The following is a 26295-nucleotide window of genomic DNA, read 5'->3' as shown; positions in this document are numbered from 1 at the left end:
TATTGGGATACATTGTTAGAATTCCTTGATTGTTTCAATTATGACTGGAGAATAAATTTCATTATCGAGCCTATCCATTATTCTGTTTATCACAGACAAAGGAAAAAAATTAGAAATTAGAACTGTGACTCTATTAAATAAACATTAATTGATAAGCATTCAATTTTCTGTGTGAAAGATGGGAAAGAATCCCTCTTCTAAGAAGATGATCAAGATGGATAGCCGTGATATCCATCTGTAGCAGTAGAAAAGAGTAAGACCGATTTCGCACTCACCTTACTCCACCCTCACGTCTGTCTTCTTCGCACGGCATCCTCCTGTTTTCCCACTATTTGCACCGGGGCTGCAGCAAACATTGCGGTTTTCGCGCAACATGCGGAAACTGCTAAAAACCAGTTTCCATTTGCATTGTGAAAACCACAATGCTTGCTGCAGCCCCAACACAAATAATGGGAAATTGGGAGGATGCTGCGCAGAGAAGACGGACGTGAGGGCGGAGTAAGGCGAATGCGAAATCGGCCTAAGAGACCAGAAGCACCTTAAAGACTAATAAAAGTTGTGATAGAGGATGAGCTTTCATGACTCACTGCTCACTTCTTCAGAGGCCACCTTCTAAGAAGGTGGATGCCACCAACAAACTTCTAAGTCCTTACAGCAAAACCTTTTTTCCCTTGAAAGATCTGCTGCTGGTATCAAAAGATTTTAAACGATTATATCATTTAATAAATCAGATTAATCCCATTTATTCAATTAGTTTGATTAATCTACTAAAAGTTGTTATCTTGTGCACATTTATCTAGAACTAAGCTCTATCAGACACTGCCTAAGGCAAATTGCTATATAGTTTGAGGAAGGGAGTAAAAGATTATGTTACATGGTCTTTCCATATGTGGGTGGGCTTTTGTAGTTTTCCTGTTGTGGCTGCCAGTACAGTGGAGCACATGGCAGGTTTCCGCTTATTTCCCCTGCTTCAGCTTCCCATAGTAGCCATTTTCACCCTCATGCCCTTTTCTTTTTAAAAAATGGTGATTGGCAAGTCATCTGACTTTTTGACTTTCATTTTTTTTAAAAAAATACGTACCTCGCCTCTTTTGTTGCTGATTTTAGGAGAAAAGCATATATCAGCAGTGAAACATTGTAAAGCAGGAGTTCCCACCATGATGCTCATGGGTCCTATGCTGCCCCTTTCCTGGTGCTCACCAAATGTTTTGAGAACAATTGGCAGGACCAGGTGGGGCTGTCCCCCAACAAGACTTCTGATTGGTCATTGGAGGTTTAATTGGCCATGCAGATTTTTTAAAAACAACAACAACATTGATCTGGCAACAGCTACCACCACAGCAGAAGGATCTTCACTCTGTGACTCAAGCCAAGTTATGGCAGCCATTTTGTAGCTGGCTGTGCCTCCTGCAGCAGCCACTTTGTGTCAGCCATTTTGCAGCAGTGCCCACCATGTTGTGTCAGGCTTCTAAGGGTGCCCATTGGCTCAAAATGTTGGGAGACTAGGGATATGCAGGAAAAAAATAGGCATTTTGGAGATAAAGATATATTAGAGTCAAAAATAGTCATATTCCTGGTTTTCTAAGTTCCAAATACAAGTATGATATTTGGATCCAGGGTGGTTTTGTGTGTGTGTGTGGGGGGGGGGGGGTCCAATACTTTTGTTCCATTATACCCTATGGGGAATCTTTCCAGGGGGTTGGGAGGCTTTTTTTAAAGGTACTGGCACAAAATTACAGGGGACCTGCTGGTGTCTGTCCTTAAATTAACACCCAAATTTGAAGTAAATTGGAAGATGGGGCCCAAATCTATAGGCCCCTAAACAATGTGCTCCCAGCCATCCTCCATAGTTTCCTATGATGAAACCATGAAAAATTTAAAACTTACAAATCTGTCCCATAGAAAAGCTATTGCTATGTCCAACCAATGTAACATCCAAGAATCTGAACATATATAAATTGCACAAATTTCAACCTATGTAAAAGACAAGAATCTCAAAAATAAAGTGCAAAAATCCACCAAAATTGTGAACCCAAAATAAACCAACTCCAGCAAAGGACATCTGCTAAAAACAAACAAACAAACAAACAAAAAACCCTGAAAGGGATAGGATCTTACCTAAAACAGACTGACAAGTTGGTATGAAGTCTCAGAAAAGAGGAAGAAATGATAAAATAGTCCTGGAAGCCTGCAAATGCTGGCTCCTGATATTCCCAGTTAATCCTGAATATTTCCAGGATTTTGTAGGACCCATTTTTCAGTATCCTGAATATATTTGGGAGAGCTGAATGTATCAGAAAAATATCAATAAGGTATTTTCAAGGTGTATTTTCAGTTTAGTTATACCAGATTACACATCTGTATTGAGGACCCCTGTTCTACAGATTTACATTTTTAAGAACTGTGAATGTTCTGCAGTTCATTTATGGCACTACAGATAAATTGTTGTGTAACAAGTTCCTTTTCACATGTCTCTTTTTGATCCCCATCCTCCCCAACCTAATTTCAAGCAAACAAATTATCTTTAGATCTTGGATTGATAGATCAGAAACAGATTTGTGTTGATCAGAAAAGGAATGGGAAAAAGTAAAGTATATAGTAAATATTTGGAACATTGATAACCTATGTTATCATTGATAACCTATGGTATCATTGATAACCTATGGTATCATTGATAACCTATGCTATCAATGTTCTATACCATATATTTATTTATGTATGTATGTATATATGGTAAAAGTAAAGTATAAGTAAATAGTTTTTAGATATGGATGCAAAAATATGTATGGTCACAGTTTAGTAGAACCTTCACATTGCCTATTTTTAAGATTCCAATTTAAGATTGGAAATTTCTAATTGATGAAAAATTAATTTTTAATGCCTTTTGTTATGTTTCATTACAGATATCTAGTGGATGAAATTAAGAAGAGAGATGGGTTCCAACTGCTGTTGGAGGTAGGTTGGTACCAAATGCAATTTAACATTGTGTGCATACATTTTAACAAACATTCTGAAGCTGATGATTCAAAGAACACTAAAACTGATGTAATTTAGTTATTCTGTCTCTTTGAATTTGAAGAGCAAGCCTTTGGAACATGATCACCTAGTACTGTATGCAACTTGATACAGAAACAGATGGGCTACTCTCCTCTTGCCACAGATAGAGATGGAAACTGCAGTATGTTAAAAAAAAATTCTTCTGGCTAAAAAAAAATTAGCCTTTACTCATAAATATTTTCACACACTTTAGTTATGCATGAGAAATGACAATGTGCAAAAAGCTCTGGGCTTTCAGCAAATGTTTTCTCTGGACACGTTAGAGTCTAGCACAAGGATCACTGTGAAAACCCTCAGTGAATTCTTTACAGATGTCATCCAAAGTGCCATCTGCATGAGCTAAAGGCTGGCCAGGTCAGAAGGGTTCATTTGGCATCTGTTTCCAGGGTGAGACAATTTGGATTGTTGAACAAGTGTAAGCTGGAGTCAGTCTCCAGGGGATCCAAGCCATAAAAGAATGGAAGCAGCTGACTTAGGAGGACAAACCAGTCTCCCTATATATACTTTGTGATGAATTAAAATTATTTTCCAAGGAAATCTAAATGTCATAGATAAAGCTGCCTTACCTCCAGAGAGTCGTCAGTCCATGTATTAGTCAACCTAAAGTACAATCTAAACAAAGTTACAGCTTTCTAAGGCTATTAAAGTAACTGAAGGGTGTAACTCTGTTTAACATTGCACAGCCAGCTGGCATTTGGTCTCTATGTTCTCTTATATGAGTCATACCTGTGCATACAGAACATATGTTCTGTCAGTCCATCATCTTATCTGGATGTGCTGAGGTTTGAATCTGCAGCCTTTGCAAGAAATTCATATGTTCTCTCTTCCGTTCTGTGCCAAAACAGGCCAAATTCTACAATCTGGCTTTATCCCCCCCTTACAATAGCATACAGAACTGACTTTTCCCAGCAGCTTTGTCTAAGACATTTAGCCAGTTGGCAAGGTAGTTTTGAATCCACTTAAAACTCATGGGGGGAAATCTTCAGGAAAAAAGAGAAAATTCCAGTGTACACAAAGTCTCCTGGGCCTCAGAACCCAAAGGAATCAGTTCTATTGCAATTTATTTCATCAGTTTACCTGCAATGATGTGGTATGTGTCTAAGATTTTAGCTGTTCAGGTCACCAAGAAATGTTTTGGAAAAGGAGACTTATGGTGCCACCATTGTGCAGTGTTCATTCTATCTGTTTGTGATGATGTCACAGTGCTGTAACCTAGACTGATGTCATGCCTTCACCATGGACTATGGTACCAGATCAGAAATGGGTATGAGTAGGAATACCTGTCAGCAAACATACATAAGTTAGGGCCACATTATTGGTCTGGTCCAACTATATTTGGTTTACTCTTATAAGGCAATCACATAGTTTGTCTTTCTTCCAAGATTATTGTTTTCTTTCACATAGTTTTTGAGAATAGTTGGTCAATTATTGCAGAACACAAAATCTAAAAATGTCAATAGTTTCAGTTTTTGGGGAATAATATTAAAACTCCAGAGTTTTTTGTATGAGAATTGCAAGAGTCTCATTTTAGCAGACATCAAACTTACCTTGGCATTAGGAGTCCAGGACAAAGTGTTTTCATAAATATATAAATGCAGTATATGTTATATGAGTTTTCTGCCCATCTCCTTCCCCAATAAAAGTTCAGACATACAGGTTATACTGTCAAGGGAAGAGTCTTCTTTTATAATGCAAGAGTTGTGAGAAAATAGTCAGCTTTGAAGGAGACATTCTGAACAAATATTAATCTCGAATTTTTCAGGCAAACTAGCTGTTGAGATACCCAGGTTTTTTTTAGAACCTATAAGTCCAATGACTGATCTTTTAAAATTGAAAATTAATGGGTTGCCAGTCCTTTTAGAAATTCAGAATACAGAGGTGGGAAGCAAACTGAATATTCTGCAGTTTCAAGCAGCACAATCACATTTGATTTTAAACTAGAGCAAACATGGGCACAAACATGAAGAATGACTCGGAAATGTGTGACAAGAAATGAGGTGAAATATGAGAAATATGAGTGAAATATGAAATATGAAAGAAATAGGAGTGAAAATAAGATAAAAGGATCAAGGATAGTTGAAGAAAACAGAGATTATGTGTATAAATAGGGAAAACATAGTTTTATATATATATATATATATATATATATATATATATATATATATATATATATATATATATATATATATATATGCATATTTACATGTCATTTATTAAATCTGCCAAGGACATTTGAAACATAATGAACTCTGTGAGCATCTGATTTTTTAAAAAAATGTGTGAAGGGGAAACCCTTTCAAGTTTGAAAGGCTCAAAGGAAAGACTGTGAACCTCAGAGAAAATACTTGAAGGGACTAAATATACATCTGATCACAATGTTTGTGGGTTCTCAGTACTTTGAATTGGAAATCTGTGGAATCCACAGTTCAGATATCTAAGCTCTGTCTGCTACTCCAGATCAGAACACTTAACTGAGGTATCAAACCAGATGTGGCATTTCTGAATATGGCAATTCTTTTTAGGTACTTTTTGTTTTATTCTCATCCTTTGCTATCATTGCTTCTCAGAAAAATGTCTGGAAGCACTCTAAGGAAACAATTAGGGCCAATTTTGCACAGCCACTCTGTGATGGTGGCTAGTAGGGATATTGCAGCTGCTGTATACCAAATGTCACTTTGATTGCTTGATTATGAGAAGCTTTCCTCTTGTGACTGGCCGCCCTTGCTAAGGAATAATTTGAAATGAGAAGGAAAGAACATCCAGTGACAGAAATCCATGCTATTAGTTTCTACACAATGTAGCAATCAGGTGATTGTGACTGTTAAAGAAAAACAACCACCTTGTAGCAGCTACGTAAGTCAATTGTATGAATTGGATCTGAATGAAGAGCCAACAGTGTTTGCTATGTGAGGAATGCTGCTCAAGCCTAAAGGACTCAGTGGCTGGCTGTGCTGAGTGGAGGATCATCTAATGCTACCCTCTTTTGTCCCTAAAATATCTGAATGCGAATGGTCTGCATTCAGCAAAAAGAAACTGATAGCTCCCTGGACCTGTTCACGCCAGAGAAAAAGCTTAACTTCATCTCATTTTGAAGCAGTAGGTGGCTTGCTTGCTGATCGCTTCCTGCTGACAACTGTATTCTCCTTGATGATTAAACTGTATTTAAGACATTCTTTGAAGAGAGGGAGAAAAAGATATTATGAATAGTATGAGTGCCCTTTCATGAAAGAATTTGACACAGCTGGTCGTTTCTACCCAATTGGGAGGAAGATTAGAACTGTAATTGAGGTAGTAGTCGTGTTTGGAGGGAAATGACAAGTGTGGTATAGCTATTTTCCTTCTCCACCACCCCCAAATCCCCGCTTTGATTCCTTTTTTATTTTTTTTTAATGCAGCCTTTGAGAAAGAATGGTGCTCAGTTTGGAAGATTATAGGAGATTGTGTGTATCATTGTTAATAAAAGTCAATTAATTTTGATATTGAATTCATTTGTGATTATTTTTGGAATGGAAATCCTGTCACAATAGCAGTAGAATTCTAAGCAGAAAGATACAGTAGAAAAATCTAAATCAAGTGGAATGTGTTGCTTCCCTGTTCCCACTTCCCGACAGCGGTCCTTTTTCACATTGCCTTTTTTGTTTACACAATTTTTTTCCTTCTTTCACTCTGAAGATGGCTCTGAGCAACTGGGTTATGAGTGTGTAGGAAATAAAGTGAAAAATTCTACAAGGTGTAAATACAGGAGCAAATGTTTTTGTTTTCAGAGTATAAATGACCCATCACATTTGAAAAATCACCCATCACATTGCCTGGAATTAATTATTTGCTTCACACCCGGTAAATATCAATTGCCATTTACCAAGAGATAACTTACAAAAGACTGTATGGCAGTCATCTGTAATGTACTGTCAAGCTATGGTGAGAATTTTACCACTCCTGCTGTCTGTGGAGGTAAACTTGACAGATGTTTTTTCTCACATCTTTGTGAGAATTTCACCCCCTCTTTTCTCTGAGTGCACCTATGGGTCATTTGTTTCCCACTCTGTAAAACAGAACTAGTACACAGCAGCTTCATATATTTTATTACTTTTTAAATTCATTCATGTTATTTATAGTCTGCTTTTCTCACTGAGACTCAAGGCAGATTTTATAATGTGAGTCAATACAGTCAATATAGGACATCCAGTAAACAATGTAAAAGAGTTTGGATTGCGGAAACCTGAAAACAAGCAGAAATCTGAAACAGACTAGAAACAAAGTATAAGCATTTAAATTTGACATGTAATTAAAAGGTGCTTAATTACATAGAAGTTACATAGTAGCATACTTACAATAGATGCTATGGTTGTTACTATTTTTGAAAATTCAATAAGGCTGAAAATTTGTCCAAAGTAACTTAGTGTGTCTATAGATCCAAGTGGGTATCCGTGTTGGTCTGAAGTAGTTGAACAAAGCAGGAGTCAAGTCGCACCTTTAAGACCAACCAAGTTTTATTTAAAACGTAAGCTTTCGTGTGCTCTCTAAGCACACTTCATCAGACGAGGGGATCAGGGGATCGTCTGATGAAGTGTGCTTAGAAAGCACATGAAAGCTTACGTTCTAAATAAAACTTGGTTGGTCTTAAAGGTGCAACTTAATGTGTCTATGAATGGGGTAGAATTTGAATTCAAACTGTACTAATTTTGTAAGCTGTAGATGGGCTGATTCTCCTACTGTGACTTGAAAACGTCTCAAACTTTCCCCCTCTCCAGCCAGAATATGCCAATATTTGTTTCTGGTACATTCCACCTCGCTTGAGAAACAAGGAGAAAGGACCTGAATTTTGGAAGCAGCTCCATCAAGTGAGTATTGCATGGCATTTTTCGAGTTGTCAGTTGATTTCCGATAAGACTAATGCAAATTCAGCTCGTGACACTTTCTAAGAATTTGGTATATCAACTAGTAAATTTTCTGTGGGTCATGCACATGCTCTTCCAGGCACTAGAGCCTAATCAGAGGAAAAACATTTGGCAGCTCTAGCTGAGGAACAGGTAGGGATACTGATTTATGTACCCTTTTGTGTGCATTGAAATAAAAATCTCTCTGAAAGCAGCTTCTATATGCTCACAGAACTAATCCATCATCAGAGTGCTGTTTTGATCCAAAGATAGGCATTCGTAGGATTTTAAAGTTTACTACTATTTCAATTTAGACAAGGCTAATTAAGTTTTCCTCTTAATATAATAGATGCAGACATTATACAAGCCTTCCGCTTGCTATCAAAGCTGCTAACATATGGCAGAGCTGAGGGAAGATGAACAACGTTGTCTGTCTCCGTTGTCTAGACAGAGCATTCATTACCTTGTGTTTAGACATTTAACATTGTCCTTGGGACTTGCTTTGCATGATCAATGGATAATATACACGAAAAGGTCGCTTAAGAATACATTTCTGATGCTAAGCCTGCCTTATAAAAGGAATTAGAATCAGAATGGGGTAATTATTAATAGAGTCTTTTCGCAGTCTGGTGGAAAAAACCAAAACCTGGGAATAAAGAGTAAATAATTCTTTTTTTTTTTTAAGTCCAATAAGGGCTTCATTAAGACAATAGTTGAAAAAAATTGTGAATAAATAACTGCAAAAAGAGGGGGCTGGGTACTGCTTAAACTGCTCCAAGTGGCCTGTTTGGACTACCCTTCCTCCTGCAGTTCTAATCTTAGATATGAGTGCTAGAGATAGCAACAGAAGTGAATGTGTGTACATCTGGTGGCCTGATCTTGTGCTCTCTGTGTTGAGGCGAGGTGGGTTTGTAGCATCTGGGAGAAGGGCCTTAAAGCAGCTGGCACAAAACAAAACTGTGCTCCTTGACCTTACTCCCCGATACAGCAGCTGTTCAACAAAATCCTCTATTCATCCTTTTTGGTTGGTGGCATTGCAGGGTTAGGAAACCTTCCAGTCCCTAGGAGTGTGTTTCGTTTCATAACATACACAAAGCTTGATGCGAGCTCATTCTAGCTGTTTTTTATAGCAATGCAAAGAATAAGCATTTCTGGAAAGTGGAGCAGATCACCAAGGCTCTATATGACTGCTCCCCCCCCCCCTTAGGACTGTACTTCATTGGGAGTAGCTGCAATTTTATACTGACCCTCTATAACTGAGTTCTAGGAACAATTCTCCTAGCAAAGTTAAGCTGAGATATTATAGTTTGTTTGTGTCTAGCTGAACCCATGCTTTCCTCTTATTTCAATTGTTGACAGTTCTTTTATGAACATCCAGAAGGAAGATCAGGATGATCAAGCTGGGTTTAAATGGTTTATGACCCTGAAACAACAGGCAGTCAGGGTCTGTGCTGCAATAAAAGCTGCATTGCTCTGCTATAAAATATAATTTGATACTCTGGATCCCCCATATGGCATTATAATTGGAGAAGCCATGGCCACTGAGACCTGATGGACATCCCTATTCTTTCCCTTCCCTGCCTGACACCACTTGAGGGTAGAGGAAATCAGTGCAATCCATTTATGTTGTCACTGCTTGATTTGCAACCCAGCAGTCAAAAATAAATAAACTAGTGCCTTTTCCCAGGAGAGTTCATTCCCTGGAGACTTTTAAGATGTTAAGCCTTTGAAGGGCACTGACTCATACACTCTAATTTGGTGTGCCAGTTGTTATTGTTTTACCTTGCTAAGCAAAGATGGAAACTTCTGGTAAGTGCTGCGTGCACGTGCAATCTTATCCTTAACAGCTTATATCACTTGCCATTACTTGTGGGCAATTAGATACATGTAAATCCCTTGCTGAATAGGGCATATTTAATAAGATTTTGCATATGAAAGAGGAAGTCTACTTGTCTATCATCTGTCTGAGAGAGGAGATATTTGTGTGCATATAACACCAAGTAAATAGATAACAAATATGATCCACTGGTGTGTTGGATGTATGATGATATTTATTGCTAGGTATGTGACGAAAACTGTTGCTAAACATTGAGATAGCTTTAACAAATGGGATGATAACCTGCTTTTGCTAGTACTGTACAGGCCTATTCCCTTTTGTTTTTGTTTTGGCTCTTTCTCACTTGACTACATCTTATAATCAGGTGGAATTAACTGAAAGGAAGCTTTGAGGATTTTAAAGATGTATATATCATGTGTCCTTCCCTGTGAGACTTGTGTTAGACTTTCCTCCAGTTGTGTTGCCATCAAATTGTTATAGGATGATGCATAAACTATTCACCATGAGGTGAAACCCTACACTTTGAAACCTTGATTGCAATCCTCCATTTAGTTCATGCCTGTTGTGTCAGCATATTGTATCATGCAATAAAGGGATGTTGTGATGTAGTTATCCAGGTGGCTGGGTTGCTTTACTCTGCTCTGGCAAGACCTCATCTGGAGTATTATGTTCAGTTTTGGGCACCACATTTTAAGAAGCATATAGACAAGCTAGAACGGGTCCAGAGGAGGGCGACGAAGATGGTAAGGAGTCTGGAGACCAAGTCCTATGATGAAAGGTTGAAGGAGCTGGGGATATTTAGCCTGGAGAGGAGATGGCTGAGAGGTGATATGATCACCATCTTCAAGTACTTGAAGGGCTGTCATATAGAGGATGGTGTGGAATTGTTTTCCATCGCCCCGGAAGGTAGGACCAGAACCAATGGGTTGAAATTAATTCAAAAGAGTTTCTGGCTCAACATTAGGAAGAACTTTCTGACCGTTAGAGCGATTCCTCAGTGGAACAGGCTTCCTCGGGAGGTGGTGGGCTCTCCTTCCTTGGAGGTTTTTAAACAGAGGCTAGATGGCCATCTGATAGCAATGAAGATCCTGTGAATTTAGGGGGGAGGTGTTTGCGAGTTTCTTGCATTGTGCAGGAGGTTGGACTAAATGACCCTAGAGGTCCCTTCCAACTCTATGATTCTTTGATTCTATGAAACACCATTTTGTTAAGATGCAAGGAGCGAGCATTGTAGCAGGCACAGTTTGGTTTGTTTATCCCCTTTAACTCAGCAAGATTATTGTTAGGACAGCTGTTTCAGTGAATGAATGAGTAAAAGGCAGACTAACTGGGAAAAATTCACCCCACATCTCCTTGGCCTGAGACTTCCCACTGTAATCTCTTCTACTCTTAGAAAGCTTGGCCGCCCAGCCCATCTTTCTCTCTTGTAATGTACTAAATAGCTGTGACATGGACAGCTCAGGATACTCTGATCTTGTCAGATCTTGGAAGCTAAGCAGGGTCAGCCCTAATTAGGATGTGGATGGGAAGCACCAAGGAAATCCATGGTGGCTATGCAGAGGCAGGCAATAGCAAACCAGATCTGTTCATCTCTCTCTCTCTCTCTGATGCTCATCTCTGAGAATGATGAGTCTGCGTATAGGAGGGAAGTTCATCAGCTGTCCCTTTGGAGTAAAGTAAATAATCTTATTTTTAATGTAAATAAGACGAAGGAAATCATAGTGGATTACAGGAAGAGTAGTCTGGATTTTCAGCCATTGTTTATTGATGGTGTTATGGTAGAACAGGTGACAGAATGGAAGTTTTGGGGAATTACTATGAAACAGGATCTAACATGGGGGGCAAATACTTCAGCTCTAGAGAAAAAGGCCCAGCAACGACTATACTATTTAAGACTCTTAAGATCACAAAAACTCTCAGGGAGTCTGCTGGTTGCCTTTTATCGTAGTTCCATTGAGAGCATTATATCTTATTGCCTCTGCGTGTGGTTTGGGAGCTGCACGGAAGCAGAGAGAAGGGTGCTCCAAAAAGTGATGGTAAGAGCACAGAAGATTTGTGGATGCTCTCTCCCCTCATTGGTGGATCTGTATAATATGGGATATAAAAGGAAGATGCAAATGATCTTAAAGGACCCTTCACATCCAGGCCACTTGCTATTTGAGATCTTACCATCGGGCAGATGATATAGAGTGTTGAAGGCTAAGACAAATAGATTTAATGGCAGCTTCTATCCAAGTGCTGTGGTTAGGCTAAGTGCAGAGCTATGAATGGTTATTTGTTTTAGATGTAGGCTAAATGTAGGGTTATGAATGGTTATTTGTTTTAGATGTATTTAAATGGTTTATGTATATGTCTTTTCTTTAGTGTTGATGTGTTGGTATGTTTGTGGAAGAGCACCTCATTTCGTTGCTCTCATTTTCCTTTTTTGAGAACAATGACAATAAATTTATCTATCATCTGTCTGTCTGTCTGTCTGTCTGTCTGTCTGTCTGTCTGTCTGTCTGTCTGTCTGTCTATCTATCTATCTATCTATCTATCTATCTATCTATCTATCTATCTATCTATCTATCTATCTATCTATCTATCTATCTATCTATCATCTATCTATCTTTCTTCATCACTTGCATTGAAAGACCCTCCAGGTCAGCATAAGTTGGCTGCAGCTTGATGGCACCTCCCACCACTAGTGTGCTAAATTGAACCAGAAACTTCCAGTCCAAAGTGAACATTGGGTTTTAAGGTGGTGGTGGGGAAGGCTAGTGCAGAACAATGGAAGAAGGGGGGGGGGGGATCCGCTAGCTCATGAGTTTGCTGCTACATATGATGGCACACAAGTCAGCCAGCCTGTATCTATGTACAGTTGGCCATGTGCAAGGGAGGAAAGGGATACCGATTTCTCACTAGCGTTGCTCTGCCTCCAGGTGTCTGTTTCCCCCCAGCACAAACTGTCAATCTCCCACTAGTTGCTCCATGGGCACATTTTGAACTGCGGCTCCCTCCAGTTCTCCTCACATTTTCTTAATCCTTAAAAGACAGCATCATAAAGCCACGAGGGGAACTGAAGGGAGCCATGCTTCAAAATGCACCCACGGAGCAAGTGGTGAGAAATCGCTCACTTGCATCAGGGAAAACAAAAGCCTGGGGGTGGAGCAATGCTAGTGAGAAATTGTTTGGAGATTCACGCAGCACTTAATTTATTTAATCAAGTATGGTATAGTAGTGATATGCCAATAAAGGTATACAATACAATACAAAGTATGATATAATAGCAATGACATTACTTGAAATGAAAAGTACATGAAGGTTCCCCAGTTAATGTAAATGGTGCCCCCCCCCCTCGATTGTTTGAGGTTGGGAAAATGATATGGGTAAAATCTGAACCTGCTTCTTCCCATGTGCCGTGGTCGCAATTTGAATCAGGTGCCACATGTGTGGGAACTGACGGGGAAGCTGCAAATCATTTCTGACTGAAAGATAAAGTATGGAACAACAACAAAAACCTTCTGTAAATTGTAACGTGAATGAGCCCTTAGTTAACAAACAGATGGATGAAGTAGGGGAAAAAAGAGAAAACAATATGTTAAGAAATATAAAGTGAAGGTCAACAAAGGCATTAATTTATGAAAGGACCTATTCTGGAGCAATGTATACTAATTTTGTCCTAACTTTATCTTTAACATTCTAGTCTGTTTCTTGAAACCAAACTGCTTGTAACCTTAATACTATATAAAAATCTGCATCCCACCCCCCGCCCCAAGATGGAAAGTTGCTTACATTTATTTCATATGCCTTCATTTATAAAGTGAATGTGTGTGCATTCAGAATGTTTGAAGTTCCAGAATATCACTTTGGCAATTACCAAAGGTATATCACTCTACCTTTTTTAAAAAAGGGATTACATGATATTAGGTAATTACTATATTGTCTGAGAAGATCAAAGAGAAAAAAATTCTATGAAGTGCCTGATATGGCAGTTTAAAAACTAAACTCATTCGCAAATAAATTGAAAGTGCTGTATATGCTATATATTGGTGCTGATCACTTTGAAAGAGTCATTTCATCAACACCTGACAGACCAGTTTTTAAACTGCCATATCAGGCACTTCATAGAATTGCCCCAATTGAATACTATAAAAAAAACCCGACACTGTTTTTAATTCTTAAGAAATCTGTGGTAAAATTATTTTATTTCTGTTTTAAGTATGATCATTCTTTTTTTGAGTTAATAGTTGTATTTTTACCCTGCTTTGATTCAAAATTGACCCTCAATTTAACATGGAAATAATTAAAATATAATACTAAGGTAGCTGCGTTCGGGGGGGGGCACGTGTCTCAATGGAATCTGGGTCCAGCCAGCAACCTGTTTCAACCTCTGGCCACAAAACTGGCAGTTGGTAATTAGGGATCTTTCATCTTAGCTGTGAAAATTAAAAATGGTTATGTGGAAGGTCTTTGAAAGATAGTTTTGTTTTGCTATAAAAAAAAGAGATCCTGTAACAATCTACTCTGAATAGGTAAAAAGAGACTTTTTATAAGACTGAGAACTGAAGTCATGTAAGAAAAAAACAGGCTTATCTGTCTTATCCTATGCTTAGGTCTGGAGTAGGGCCTTTTTTTTTCTTTACAAAGAAAAACTTGTTAAGAGTACAATTGGATTAGGTTAGAGATGTGAAATGTAATCTTGTCCTCCTCTTGTGCAGGAGCTTTGGCTGTTTTAAATATTTCATGATGCTGTTTGATCGTTTGTGGTGGACAAAGTCACAATCTCATTAATGAATAATGAATGTTAGATTTGTCTGTTAGTACTTGTGGGTTTTAAAAAACTTCCACAGTAAGTACTTTGTTGGTTTTTTCCTATAAATTTCCAGGCCTGTTGTGATTGTGCATTAGCAGATGCCCTCTGTAGACATGACAGTGCATTCCATTCAAGTGCTATGTGACCCAATGAGTGTGTTTCAGGAGCACAGGCTTGCTCCTGAAACACACTGGGCTGGGTGGGCCTGCTGGCATCCCAGAATTACAACTGATTTCCAGGCTACAGAGATACAGTTCCTTGGAGAAAATGGCTGCTTTGGAGGGTGAACTCTATTGTATTATTCCCCACTGTGGTCCCTCAACAGATTCTGCCCTCCCCAGGCCCCACTCCCAAATCTCCAGGAATTTCTGAACCCAGAGTTGGCAACCCTACAGGAGCATGATTTGCATAGTTGCCAAATGATGAGTGTTGGGGCTGCAGATGGATTTTCCATGTGGGTAGTTTACATTCACATGGAATATTCACTCTGATTTTTCAGAGTTCTGGTTCGGGTGAATGAAAGCTGTAAGCATACAGAAAACCCAGTTGCCCAATTAACACAATATGGTGATTGCATAATTTGTGCACCCAAAACATGTGACTGGCAGGCTTTTACCCCATATGAATGGAATGCAATGTAATATCTCCAGAGAACTATTTTCAGCCACATATATGTGGTGATGTGATGAATCTAGCCTCTACTATTGCTCTTAAATTTTTATACGATTTTTAAAAGTGTAATATCCTGCATTTCCATTTACATTGTTTGGAGAATCATAAAATCTGGACCAATCTGTACAAAATCCTATTAGAACATTCAAAATATTCCAATCTCAGAGACAAACTAAATACCATTTTCTAGGAAATTTATTCAAAAAGCCATTCATTATTGAATGTTGGAATTAGGAGAAATGGCTAAACTTCTTTAATTAAAGAAAAGGCATTATTTATTTCTATTGCTAGCGGAAAGCCCATTATTGACTTTCTGCATACAAAGGAAAAAATGAGTTGACTATCTATGGATTTGATGAGTAAGGGTATATAATACGTTTGTATAATATAGAAGAAAGATGTTGGGTAAAAGGTTATGATTAAGTTGGATTGTTGTAATAAGTGATTGTATTTTGCTTTGTTGCCGAGATATTTTTGAAATTGGGTAAACTGAAAAGATATGTTTCTCTGCTTTATTTTCTTTATTTTTCTTTTTTTCTTTTTCTATTGTTCATATTCTTTCTTTTTCTTTAATATATATACAAGGTGTCCTCACCCAAGCAAAATCTATTTTAATTAATTTGATTTGATTTAATTTGAGATTGGAATATTTTGAATGTTCCTTTTTAATTAAATTTTTATACATACATATAAAATTGTATTAAATTAATGTATATATTTTTTCATACATACATACAGTATACATACATGTATGTATGTATGTGTGAAAAACATAATTTAAAAAGAACATTCAAAATATTCCAATCTCAAAGACAAACCAAACACCATTTTTTCAGGAAATTTATTCAAAAGACCATTCATGATTACAGTTAATCAGAGGCCATTTTAATTAAAATAGATTTTGCCTGGGTGAGGACACCTTGTACGTATCCCTGGGAAGGACATTCTAGCAGGTAGGGGAACAGTCTGTGAGAAATGTGTCAGACTTCCAAAAAAAGATGTACCCAGATTTGAGATGATCTTGAAAAGTAGACATGTGAGAAGCTAAACTATTTTGTTTTGGATTACCTGCTGTTTCCAAGCATTTCCCATAGCAATGCTTATAATGCTAAATTTGCACTAATCTAAGGCTCAGATTACTGTGACAACAGTATGTTTCCCCAAGAAAGCAATACCACTGTTGAAATGTATATAGGGTTGTCAGGTCCTCTTTGGTCTCTAGCAGTGGGTGGGAAGGAGCTCCCTGGGAGTGGAGAGGGCAGGGTGAAATCACAGCATGCAACATCCCTGGTGTGGTGATGTCATGCAGAAGTGATGTCATCACACTGGTGATGCTGTGGTATTTTGGGCAAAACCCTATGGTTACCGTAGTTTTTCCTAGAGCAGGGGTGGCCAATTTTGCTTAAAGTAAGAGCCACTTAGAATAAATGTCAGATGTTTGAGAGCTGCAAGACATGAACAAATTTTATGTCTTTATTAAAACTCTGAATTTCTTTGCACAGAAAGAAAAAATACATATGCATGCACTTTACAATGCAACCATGCTAGAAGGAGAATTTTTTAAAAAACAAAAGCTGGGAATAACAGTCCCCATAAGACCAGCATAGAGACAAGTTTGGGAATTATTTTTTGGCACCAGTGGGGAAAGGAAACACACATGTACCATAGAAATCACTGACCACCATTTGCATCATTATAATAATAATATAATAAGTTTTTATTTATACCCTGCCCTCCCCGCCAAAGCAGGCTCAGGGCGGCTTACAAGGCATGATATAAAAGATCATGGTATAACAATAAAACAAAATAATACAGTCAATAAACAGAGCAATATAAATTATACAATATATAAGTTAACATTAAAATCATTAATCTAAAAGCAGTATAAAGGTGCTACAGTCGCAGTATATACAAGATGGCTTGATGATAATTCCAGGTTTATCTTAAAAGGCTAGTTGGAAGAGGGCGGTTTTGCAAGCCCTATGGAACTGATTAAGATCCCGTAGGGCCTGCACCTTTTCTGGTAGCTGATTCCACCATTGGGGTGCCTTTATAGAGAAGGCCTGCTCCCTGGTTGTTTTTAATTTGGTTTTAATTTAATTATGCATCTCTCTCTACCTTAACACCAAAGGTAGTAAATACAGTTAGTAAATACAGTGCCTACAAGAACTATAAAACTAAGGGGAAACTGCACCACCCTCTTTAATTTGTCCCTCCTTCCAGTGGCACCCTTGGCTATTGCACTCTCTTTCCCCACTCTAGGCAACCTCTGTGGTGAAGGAGAAGAGCTTGCAAGCCTGCCTATTTCCCCCTCCTTCCCTGCTTCACACACGGCAGAAATAGTCATCTACCTATGAGTCAGTGAGCAGAGGCTGACTGAGGTCCCAATGCTAAGCACGCTTACTTGAGAGTAAGCCTGCATTAAGCTTCTGGACCTCTGGGAGCTGCACAGTATGTGTGAAAGAGCCAGCAGGGAGGGCAGGGTATAAACTGAATTAAACATAAACATAGGCATGTGGCTCCCAAGCCACAGTCTGGCCACCCCTGTACTAGAGTGTCACTGTACATTGTTCCCAGCATCATGACATCACTTCTCCAGCATGATGATGTCATCACACTGAGGATGTTGTGCTGGGTTGTGGGGGCCAGGACTTCCTCCCACCAGCCAGTTGGCTTGTGGCGTATTGGAGCCTGCCAAATTGAGGGATTGCCAGCTCCCACCTGGGGGCTGACAGCCCTAAGGAAATATAGTTATTCACCTGTCTGTATTTGAAAAATAGAAAACTCAATCAGAGCATGGCACTGGTCATTTTTTGGTGTATGGTAAGTGGGGCCACTTGTGTACAAAGTAAGAAATCAGCCCCACTTGGAGCGTTCCCTTCTTTATGTACCAGATGGAAGAGAAAAATGTCAAAACCTACAGTCCCTTCCTGATTTAGAATACCACTTGAGTTGTTGCAATACAAATTGTTGCTTGTTCGGGGCCTATCCTTGGGGAGGAGGAGGAGAGAGAGTTGTCCAAAATATCCTTTTTAAAAATCTCATAAGAGATTTCAAAATAAAATTGTAAGGGTTTTTTTTTTTGCTGTTAAGTTGCAGCTGACTTATGGTGACCCTACACAGTTTTTAAGGCAAGAGACATTCAGAACTGGTTTTGCCTTTGCCTGCCTCTATGTGGTGATCCTGGACTTCCTTGGTGGTTTCCCATCCAAATACTGATCAGGGTTGGCCCCGCTTAGCTTCCCAGCTCTGACTATACACACATTCAAATCTTTAAGTAAAATGTATGAAATGATTGTGCAAGTAAACTTGGAAAATTAGATGGTAATTTTCATCTCACAATCTTAATATTCTACTACAGAATACACAAGACTTGCATTATGTTTGATGTTCGGTGAATCTTGCAAAGAGGCACACACGTGGAACTTCTTTCTCTTAACCTTTCACTACTATACTTGGCAGGCAGTGAAAGAATGTACCATTGGGGGGCGCCAGTGCAATGGAAATATACTTGAGCTTCTAATTAGTGTGCCATCATTAATATCTTCTAGGTGTCATCATGCAAATCTACATCTTTAAAATAAAAACCTGACAGATCCTTTAAAAAATGAGAACATCAGCATATTTTTCTCCCTGCTGTATTTACAGGTCGGTTTATTTTTCTGAGCCGCTAACATGCTCCCAGAGAATTTTTTTTCCAGCTTGTTTGAATTGCCTCCTGTCCTCCTGCAGACTAAATCTGCTCTCCTTTTTAAAAGAAAACTCTTATCTGGAGGATTACATTACCTGTAAAGATTTCCAAGTCTTAAAGTCAAATATTTTAGAAGAATGTGCTCCTTTGAACTTGCTTCCTAGTAAAAGTGCTTAGAATTTCAGTGATAGAATACAAATATATGTGTGAGTTTATTAAAAGCAAGTTATCAGGAAAGTAGGTAGTTCTGCTTGTACAGATCAGGAGGAATGCATTTATTAAAAATAGTGGTTGATAGAGATAAATAGACCTTCAAAAATTGGTAGATTCCAGTGTGCAAGAAAGCTGGCCTGCTAAGGATGTTAATAAATTTGAAAGCATTATATTTGGGAATAAGAATTCTGTGCTAGAAAAGTTCTTTTTTTAATAAGAAGGATACACCAGCAGGATAATGAAAGATTTTTAAAGATGTACTGAATATGCTAGTAATAATAATTGTACCAGGAAGTTCTAGTGTGCCTTGAGAGAACTATTAAGTATGTGTGACATGTCATTAGTATTGGGTGAAGTTTCCTCCAAGCTGAAAATTTCCTCCAAGTTGAAAGTTTTACATGTTACTGCAGCTATATGTGTACCACATTTTAAAAACTTTTTACTCATTATTATTTTGTTATCATTAATGTTCATATTAATGTTCTACTTGGAATTCGGGGTGGCAGTCATTGCCTTCTCACCCTCCACCCCATTTTATTCTCCCAACAACTCTAAGAGGTAGGTGAAGTTGAGAGATGATAAGTGAACTGTATGGGTCAGGCAACCTTTCAAGGAACAGCAGCCTTGTGGAATGCACCTAAGGTTTGCCACAAAAAAGAAGCATGCATTGCCAAATTTTGAAGAGGGAAGGCTGTGGGTGTCTAAAATACACCTTTGTTGAGCAAGTATCATAAGTTTAAAGGAAGAAATGAGTGTGCCTGTAACTAACTCTAGCTGTAACTGTACTCTAGTTGACAGCTTTTTATTCAATTCCAGCAGGAAAAATATCCCAAAGCAAAACAAAACCCTTGTGGAAAGGTTGGTGGTCTCTTTTTCCCCCTACCTGACTTTCCTCACATTCAAGAATCTCCTTCAGTGAGGAACCAGGTACCTCTTTGCATTAGTAAGGGTTCTGTAACACTCTGAAGCTTGCAACCTTAGAATAAGCTGAAGTCAAATTTTAAAATGTTAATTTACCCAGAGTATTTTATAAATTGCTTTCTTAAAGAAACTAAATTAAAACACAAATTAAGACAGCTTTATGACCCCACAAAATCTTGCATGTCCAGTTGTATCTAATATATGTAAACATCTGTTGTGCAGAAGCCTCACAACATGCTATCTTTCTAGGAGCTCATTTGTAAATATTAAAAAACTACAATGCGATTGTAGTTAAGCTATGAAAAGACTTGCCAGCATTTCTGCAGTTCTTTAATTCACTCACTAGATGGCGATCAAAAGCAACCTAAACAGTATTCTCACCTCCCCCTGGTCACCACTGACACAACAGAAAATGAAAATGATATTGGTTACTTTGCCAAGTTTTAAAATTTCTTTCTACTCCCACAAAGATTAATCACTCTTCCAGTATTCATTTGGAGATTAAAATTAGAAAGGGAAGGTTTTGAGTGATCCTGAACTGTTGAATTGTTACTACAATTATTGTGTTGTTTTTGTGGTATACAGGAAATGTTTCTGTCCTGATTGTTAGAAGCCAACCATAAAATGACTCATAGCTGTGGAACAGGATTTGTTTAATGACAAAATTCTAATCTATAACTGTGTGGTAAGACTCTAAGTTTCAAAGTTTCAGTGTGCAACATCTGGCCGGTTCATTTTGTATTTTTGCCCTGTTCTATGTAAGCCGGTGTTTGAAGATGTTAGGAAGGAGAAAGTTTTGCAAAATCTGGGTGGAGAAGTTAGTGCTGGTGGCAGCAGCAACCTGAGACCCCAAGTTTAAGGTCTCCCACAAATGCATCATAGATCATGGGGAGTGTGCATATGAACGAATGTGAATGGACAGAGAACTAGGGAAGACAAGAAACAGTGCTTGAGAACATGGTAAGAGCAGAAAGCAGAAGGGTGAAGTACTGGTGATCAGGGAAAGTGCGGAGTGTCATATGTGGATGATTCTCAGCTACACAAAGTTCCTGTTTTGTATTTTATGTAGAAACCTAGCCCAGGAGGAGGGTAAGTTTGTTTTAGAACAGATGTTAAGGAGCTGATTCAAAGAAAAAAATAATAACAGTGTTTTTGAAATATAAATATTTCTCAAGAGCTCATAATAGTTCCAGAACATTTTCTTGGCATTTTGAATGCTATTGGAGCAAAATAAGTGTTCAAATATTAGCATTAGCAAGGGGTAGTCAGTGCGCTAAAAGTGTTCTTAATTTGCAAGGGAAAGTGAGCAAAGCAAAGTTGAGATAAACAGCTAGAGGATCTGTTAGTGAAAGGTTTTCCCTACTGGAAATATAAACTTTGCGTGCATTGAAGGAGCTGCTTTGGACTGAACACCTTCAATGTGGCACATTTCCTACATATGAGGCATTTCCAAATTGAGGGACATGAGTGATTTGTGCATTGTTTATATGCTGCAGTGGGAAATATGTTTTCCAGTAAGTAAATAAATAAGCTGCAGGCAAGCATGGTTCCTACCATGGATAGTTACGAGGAAAGGGACTTTGAGTCAGTACTGCAGTGTGGCAGGTCCTGACCCTAAAATCAGTAAGGGAGTAAGTAATGTTATACCATCAGCTTAGCTGAGGAGGTCTCAAAATGCCTTTGGCTACTGTATTTCATTCATCAGAGCATTGCTACAGCATTGGGGAAGCTCATTTCTCCATAATAGTCTGTGTTTGCCTGTAACTCTTTCCAACAGTATTATCTTATATGCATATTAAGTAATTCATTGTTGTACTGTTGACTTGACACTACTGCTTTTTTGGAGAATATCTGCTTTGTCTCCTAGGTGAGAAAAAAAAGTGACTATTTCTGGAATTTAGCAAGATACTCTGCAAGATACTGTTCTATCTAATTATTTATGCCCAAGGGGAGAGAAGCAGTTTCACTGTATTTATTAAAATAGGTATATTCAATTCTTTAGTTTCCTCTAAGTGTCTTATCTCTCCATAAAATCCAGTACATAAAAATCTTAAAATGACTCCTAAACTGCTCACAGTGTCTTTCAAGCAGATCAAAACAGCCTGGGAAAGAAGCAGAAACTTAATACTGAGCAACTTCTTGGCACTGTCTTGGAAACTTGCCAATATGAGTGCATGCAATGTTGTCAGAATGAACCCTGTGCATTATAGAAAAACAATAATGCTGCTTTTCCCCAAGTAGTTTGTTGTATGTATGTTCTGATGACAGACCAACTGGTGACAGACCACAAACTGAAGTGAGTAAGCTCCTCAGATCCTCATTTACTAGAAGAGAGCAAATTAGAGTTTGTGATCTGAGTTATTGTCACATGCTAAAGTTTCAAGCAGTTTTTTGTTGTTGTTGTTATCAAACTACACACGGAGAGGAGGGAAGGAGCAAGTGAGCTGAAAAAAACTCCTCTGACAACAAACTGTGCTTTTTGTCTAAGATTATATGAAACTGTCTGCAACATTAAGTCAATAATAGCTCCTGCATCCATGCAAGCCATCATCACTGGTAATTTTCATATTCAAACATTTCCTTTTCTTTTTTTGAAATGTTGCCGTCATTCAGTGGTAAACATGAATCCAAATCTACTCTTACAAATGGATAAAATCAGACAAAGGGGGCTGTGGATCTGACTACCTGTATCAATTGGAGGAACTCAAAGAAAGTTTAATGTACACATTAAAGCAAGGGTGTCAAACATGCAGCCTGGGGGCTGAATTAGGCCCCAGGAAAGCTGTCAGGCCCCTGAGCAACTGGTTTTTGTCTGCTTCCTTCTCCCTCTCTCTTGCTTCCTTCTTCATCTTGCTTTGCAAGGCTCGCTCAGTTGCACAGGAGCTACAGAGCAAAACTTCTATTTCTGAGCCAGCCCTAGTGCATGTGGTACCCCAGGCAGACTTACTGCCCGCTGCCCCGAGCCCCTGGGGCCTTAGGCATGTGCACACACACACACCAGGCTGGGCTACCCCCTCCTCCCACCACCCCCATCCCCTTCCCTTCCTTTCTTTTCTGTGGTGCTGCAGTGCAGTGCCGCACTCCGCCATGGTCCGCCCCACGCCCCCCCCCCCAGTGCGCTCAGAGGAGCACTGCTAGCCTCGGCCCTACCTGCTTTGACACAGGCATCTCAGCATTCTCTCTTAAGAGACTTCTGGACAAGGCTTTGCTCCCCCTCCTTGCCAGAACTGGAAGTGAGGGGGAGCAAAGCCTCGTCCAGTGCTCTCTTAAGAGGAGAATGCTGAGATGCCCGCATCAAAGCAGGTAGGGCTGAGGCTAGCAGCATTCCTCTGAGCATCGGGGGGGGGGGAGGTGAAGAAGGTGGCCTGCCACCGCCAGCCAGTAGATAAATTAGGCATTTGTCTTGGGTATCAGGAGGGGGGGAGAACCCAATTCAGTGCCCCCCTCCCAGTGCTCTAAGCAAATGCCTAATTTGCCTAGTAGGCAAACCGACCCTGCTCTATTTTCTCCATTGGTTGAGGCTCCTCCCCTCCTGGTACCCTGGGGAGGGAGGGAAAGAGCCAGAACTTCCTTTGCCCAGTTCCTTGGATCCTATGGGAGAAATACAAAGAAAGTACCTTAAGAACAATGTGCTAATGTTTTAAGTATGTTTTATTTTTATTTTTTTTAAAAAAAAAATCTGTAGTCATGTGTCATGGGTGCTGGGGACCCTGCAGAGGAAGACGAGCCTGCCGAGGAAACTGTACCCCTGCCACCTGCACCAGTACCCCTGCCTCCTGCTGAAGAAGATCCCAGCCCCCCTGCCTCGCCCTCTCGGGTGGCTCGTGTGCATGACCGCCTCCGTCAGGACCTCAGGGATCGGAGGAGGGCGGCACGCTCACAAGCAAGACGCTCCCTGAGTCCTGAGTTTTGAGAGGATTCTGGCCCTCCTAAGAGCAAGGATGCTTGAGTTGTAACAGGATCCTGGCTGCCTCCCACAGCCAGCAATTAGCCCAAATGGGCAACAGCCAGCAGAGGGCTATATAGCTGTGGGCTTTGGGAGGAGGCTTTGTGGAAGCAACTAGTCATCTCCCTGATATTCTAGCATCCACTCCGGCTTGACTTTGGTTCCTGACTCCCTGACTTTGGCTTTTGACTTCTGGACTCCCTGACCTCGGCTTCTGGACCTCGGACCTGCGATATTTGCACAGCGATTTGGATTTGGCACCTCGGACACTCCTGCTTGCTGGCTGCAGGCCTCGGACTGCCTCTGGACTTTGCCTGACCCGGCCCCAGCCGCGACAGATTGCTTCCACCAGACAAACACCCACTCCACAGGATGGAGGCTGAAGCAAGTGAAACCACAGAACTACTGGCTGCGCTCCAAGCCCAGGTACAGCAGCTAACACAGGCAGTAGTGCACTTGCAGCAACAACCTGCGGCCAGTGCTCCAGCCAAGTGCCCAGTTCCCCCACCTGACAGGTTTGGGGGTGCCGTGGAAGAATTTCCTGCCTTCCTAGCACAGTGCCGGCTGTACTTTGAACTGAGAGCACGGGACTTCCTCAATGACAAGACAAAGGTGTGTTTCATCATCAGTCTGTTAAAGGGGCAAGCGGCCAAATGGGCCACACCCTTGCTGGTCACGTCCTCTCCCCTACTAACTAATTACCAGGGGTTTGAGGCCCACCTGTCTGCTGCCTTCTCTAGCCCAGTCCAAGCAGCCACAGCCAACCGGAAGATCAGGGCACTGAAGCAAGGCAACTCCTCGATGGCCCAATATGCCACCGAATTCAAGCTCCTGACCCAAGACCTGGCGTGGAATGAGGCTGCCCAGATGGACCAGTTTACCGAGGGGTTGGCAGAGGAGGTCCTGGATGAGCTGGCCAGGGTGGAGCAACCACCCACGCTCCAACAACTTATCACCCTCTGCCTCCGCATCGATGGCCGCCTGGAAAGTCGCCGCCAAGCCAAGACCAGAGGGCGCCAGGTCCCTGCGCCGTGCCACTTGGCTCCTAGCCCGTCCCTAGCTAGTACCAGCGCCAAGAATGAGCCTATGCAGCTTGGATCTGCTCGACCCCGCCTGACCCCAGAGGAAAAGGCCAGACGCCGCACGCAGAATCTGTGCCTCTACTGCGGTATGGCAGGCCACTATGCCTCCGGCTGTCCTGCTAAGCATCGGACACCCGGACCTTCGCTTCCACCGCCGCCAAAAGGGCAGCCCCAGGTGTAAGTGGACCCCCCAGCCTGGGGCGACTAGCTGGGTCTTCTGAACAGCGGGCTGAGACCCCGGGCCCGTTCCTGCTACCTGTCAAACTCCGTCTGCCTGACGAATGCTGGCTGTTCGTGTATGCCATGCTGGACTCGGGAGCAGCCCACTGTTTTATAGATGCCGCCTTTGTGAAGCAGCACCAGATTCCGGTGCAGACAAAAGCGATTCCGTCGCTGGTGGAGGCTATTGACGGGCGCCTCCTCCGTTCTGGGCCCGTCACCCAGGAGACCTGTCCCATCACTTTCCATGTCCAGCAGCACCAAGAACAGCTGCAGTTTAATGTCGCCGCATGCCTCGCTTCCCACTGATTCTGGGCCTTTCCTGGCTGAAGCTGCACAACCCCATCGTGGACTGGGCCCAGCAGGAACTATGTTTCCGAGACCCATGCCCCCACCTGCCTCCTCCCACCACTCTGGCAGCCGGCATCCCGAGTGGTGGTCCTCAGCTCCCTCAGAAGTATGCGGATTTCGCCGATGTCTTCGAGGAGACAGGGGCGGATCAGCTTCCACCTCACCGGCCCTATGACTGTGCCATTGACTTGGTACCTGGGGCACCACTCCCGGTGGGGCGTCTGTATCCAATGTCGGAGCCTGAGTTGGCCGCTCTGCGAGACTGCCTAGATAAGAACCTGAAACGCGGATTCATCCGACCCTCAACCTCTCCCCTGTCTGCCCCAGTCCTCTTCATGAAGAAGAAAAGTGGGGAGCTCCGGCTGTGCAATGATTACCGGGCCCTGAACAAAATCACCATCCGCGACCGGTACCCTCTACCACTGATCCCTGAACTCTTGGATCGCTTAAAGGGGGCCCAACTCTATACCAAGCTGGACCTCTGTGGAGCGTACAATTTGGTGCGCATACGGCCCGGAGACGAATGAAAGACCGCCTTTGGGACCCGATACGGGCAGTACAAGCACCTGGTGATGCCCTTCGGATTGACCAACGCCCCCGCTGTCTTCCAGAGGTTCATGAATGACATATTCCG

At 40.9% G+C, this 26295-nt stretch overlaps 1 protein-coding gene across 1 annotated transcript in view; it reads left to right on the top strand.

The window, feature by feature from the left end:
- The window catches only part of GADL1 (glutamate decarboxylase like 1), a 116006-nt gene that overhangs the window by 66976 nt on the left and 22735 nt on the right, over positions 1-26295 (top strand). The window contains exons 13-14 of the mRNA XM_060248825.1: positions 2904-2955; positions 7809-7898. Coding sequence (XP_060104808.1) covers positions 2904-2955; positions 7809-7898 — 142 coding nt within the window. The remainder of the gene's footprint in view (positions 1-2903; positions 2956-7808; positions 7899-26295) is intronic.

This window comes from Heteronotia binoei, chromosome 10 (genome assembly GCF_032191835.1).
Source record: "Heteronotia binoei isolate CCM8104 ecotype False Entrance Well chromosome 10, APGP_CSIRO_Hbin_v1, whole genome shotgun sequence".
Lineage (NCBI taxonomy): Eukaryota > Metazoa > Chordata > Lepidosauria > Squamata > Gekkonidae > Heteronotia > Heteronotia binoei.
Note: the sequence above shows the minus strand (reverse complement) of the source record. Positions and strands in the feature narration are given on the sequence as shown.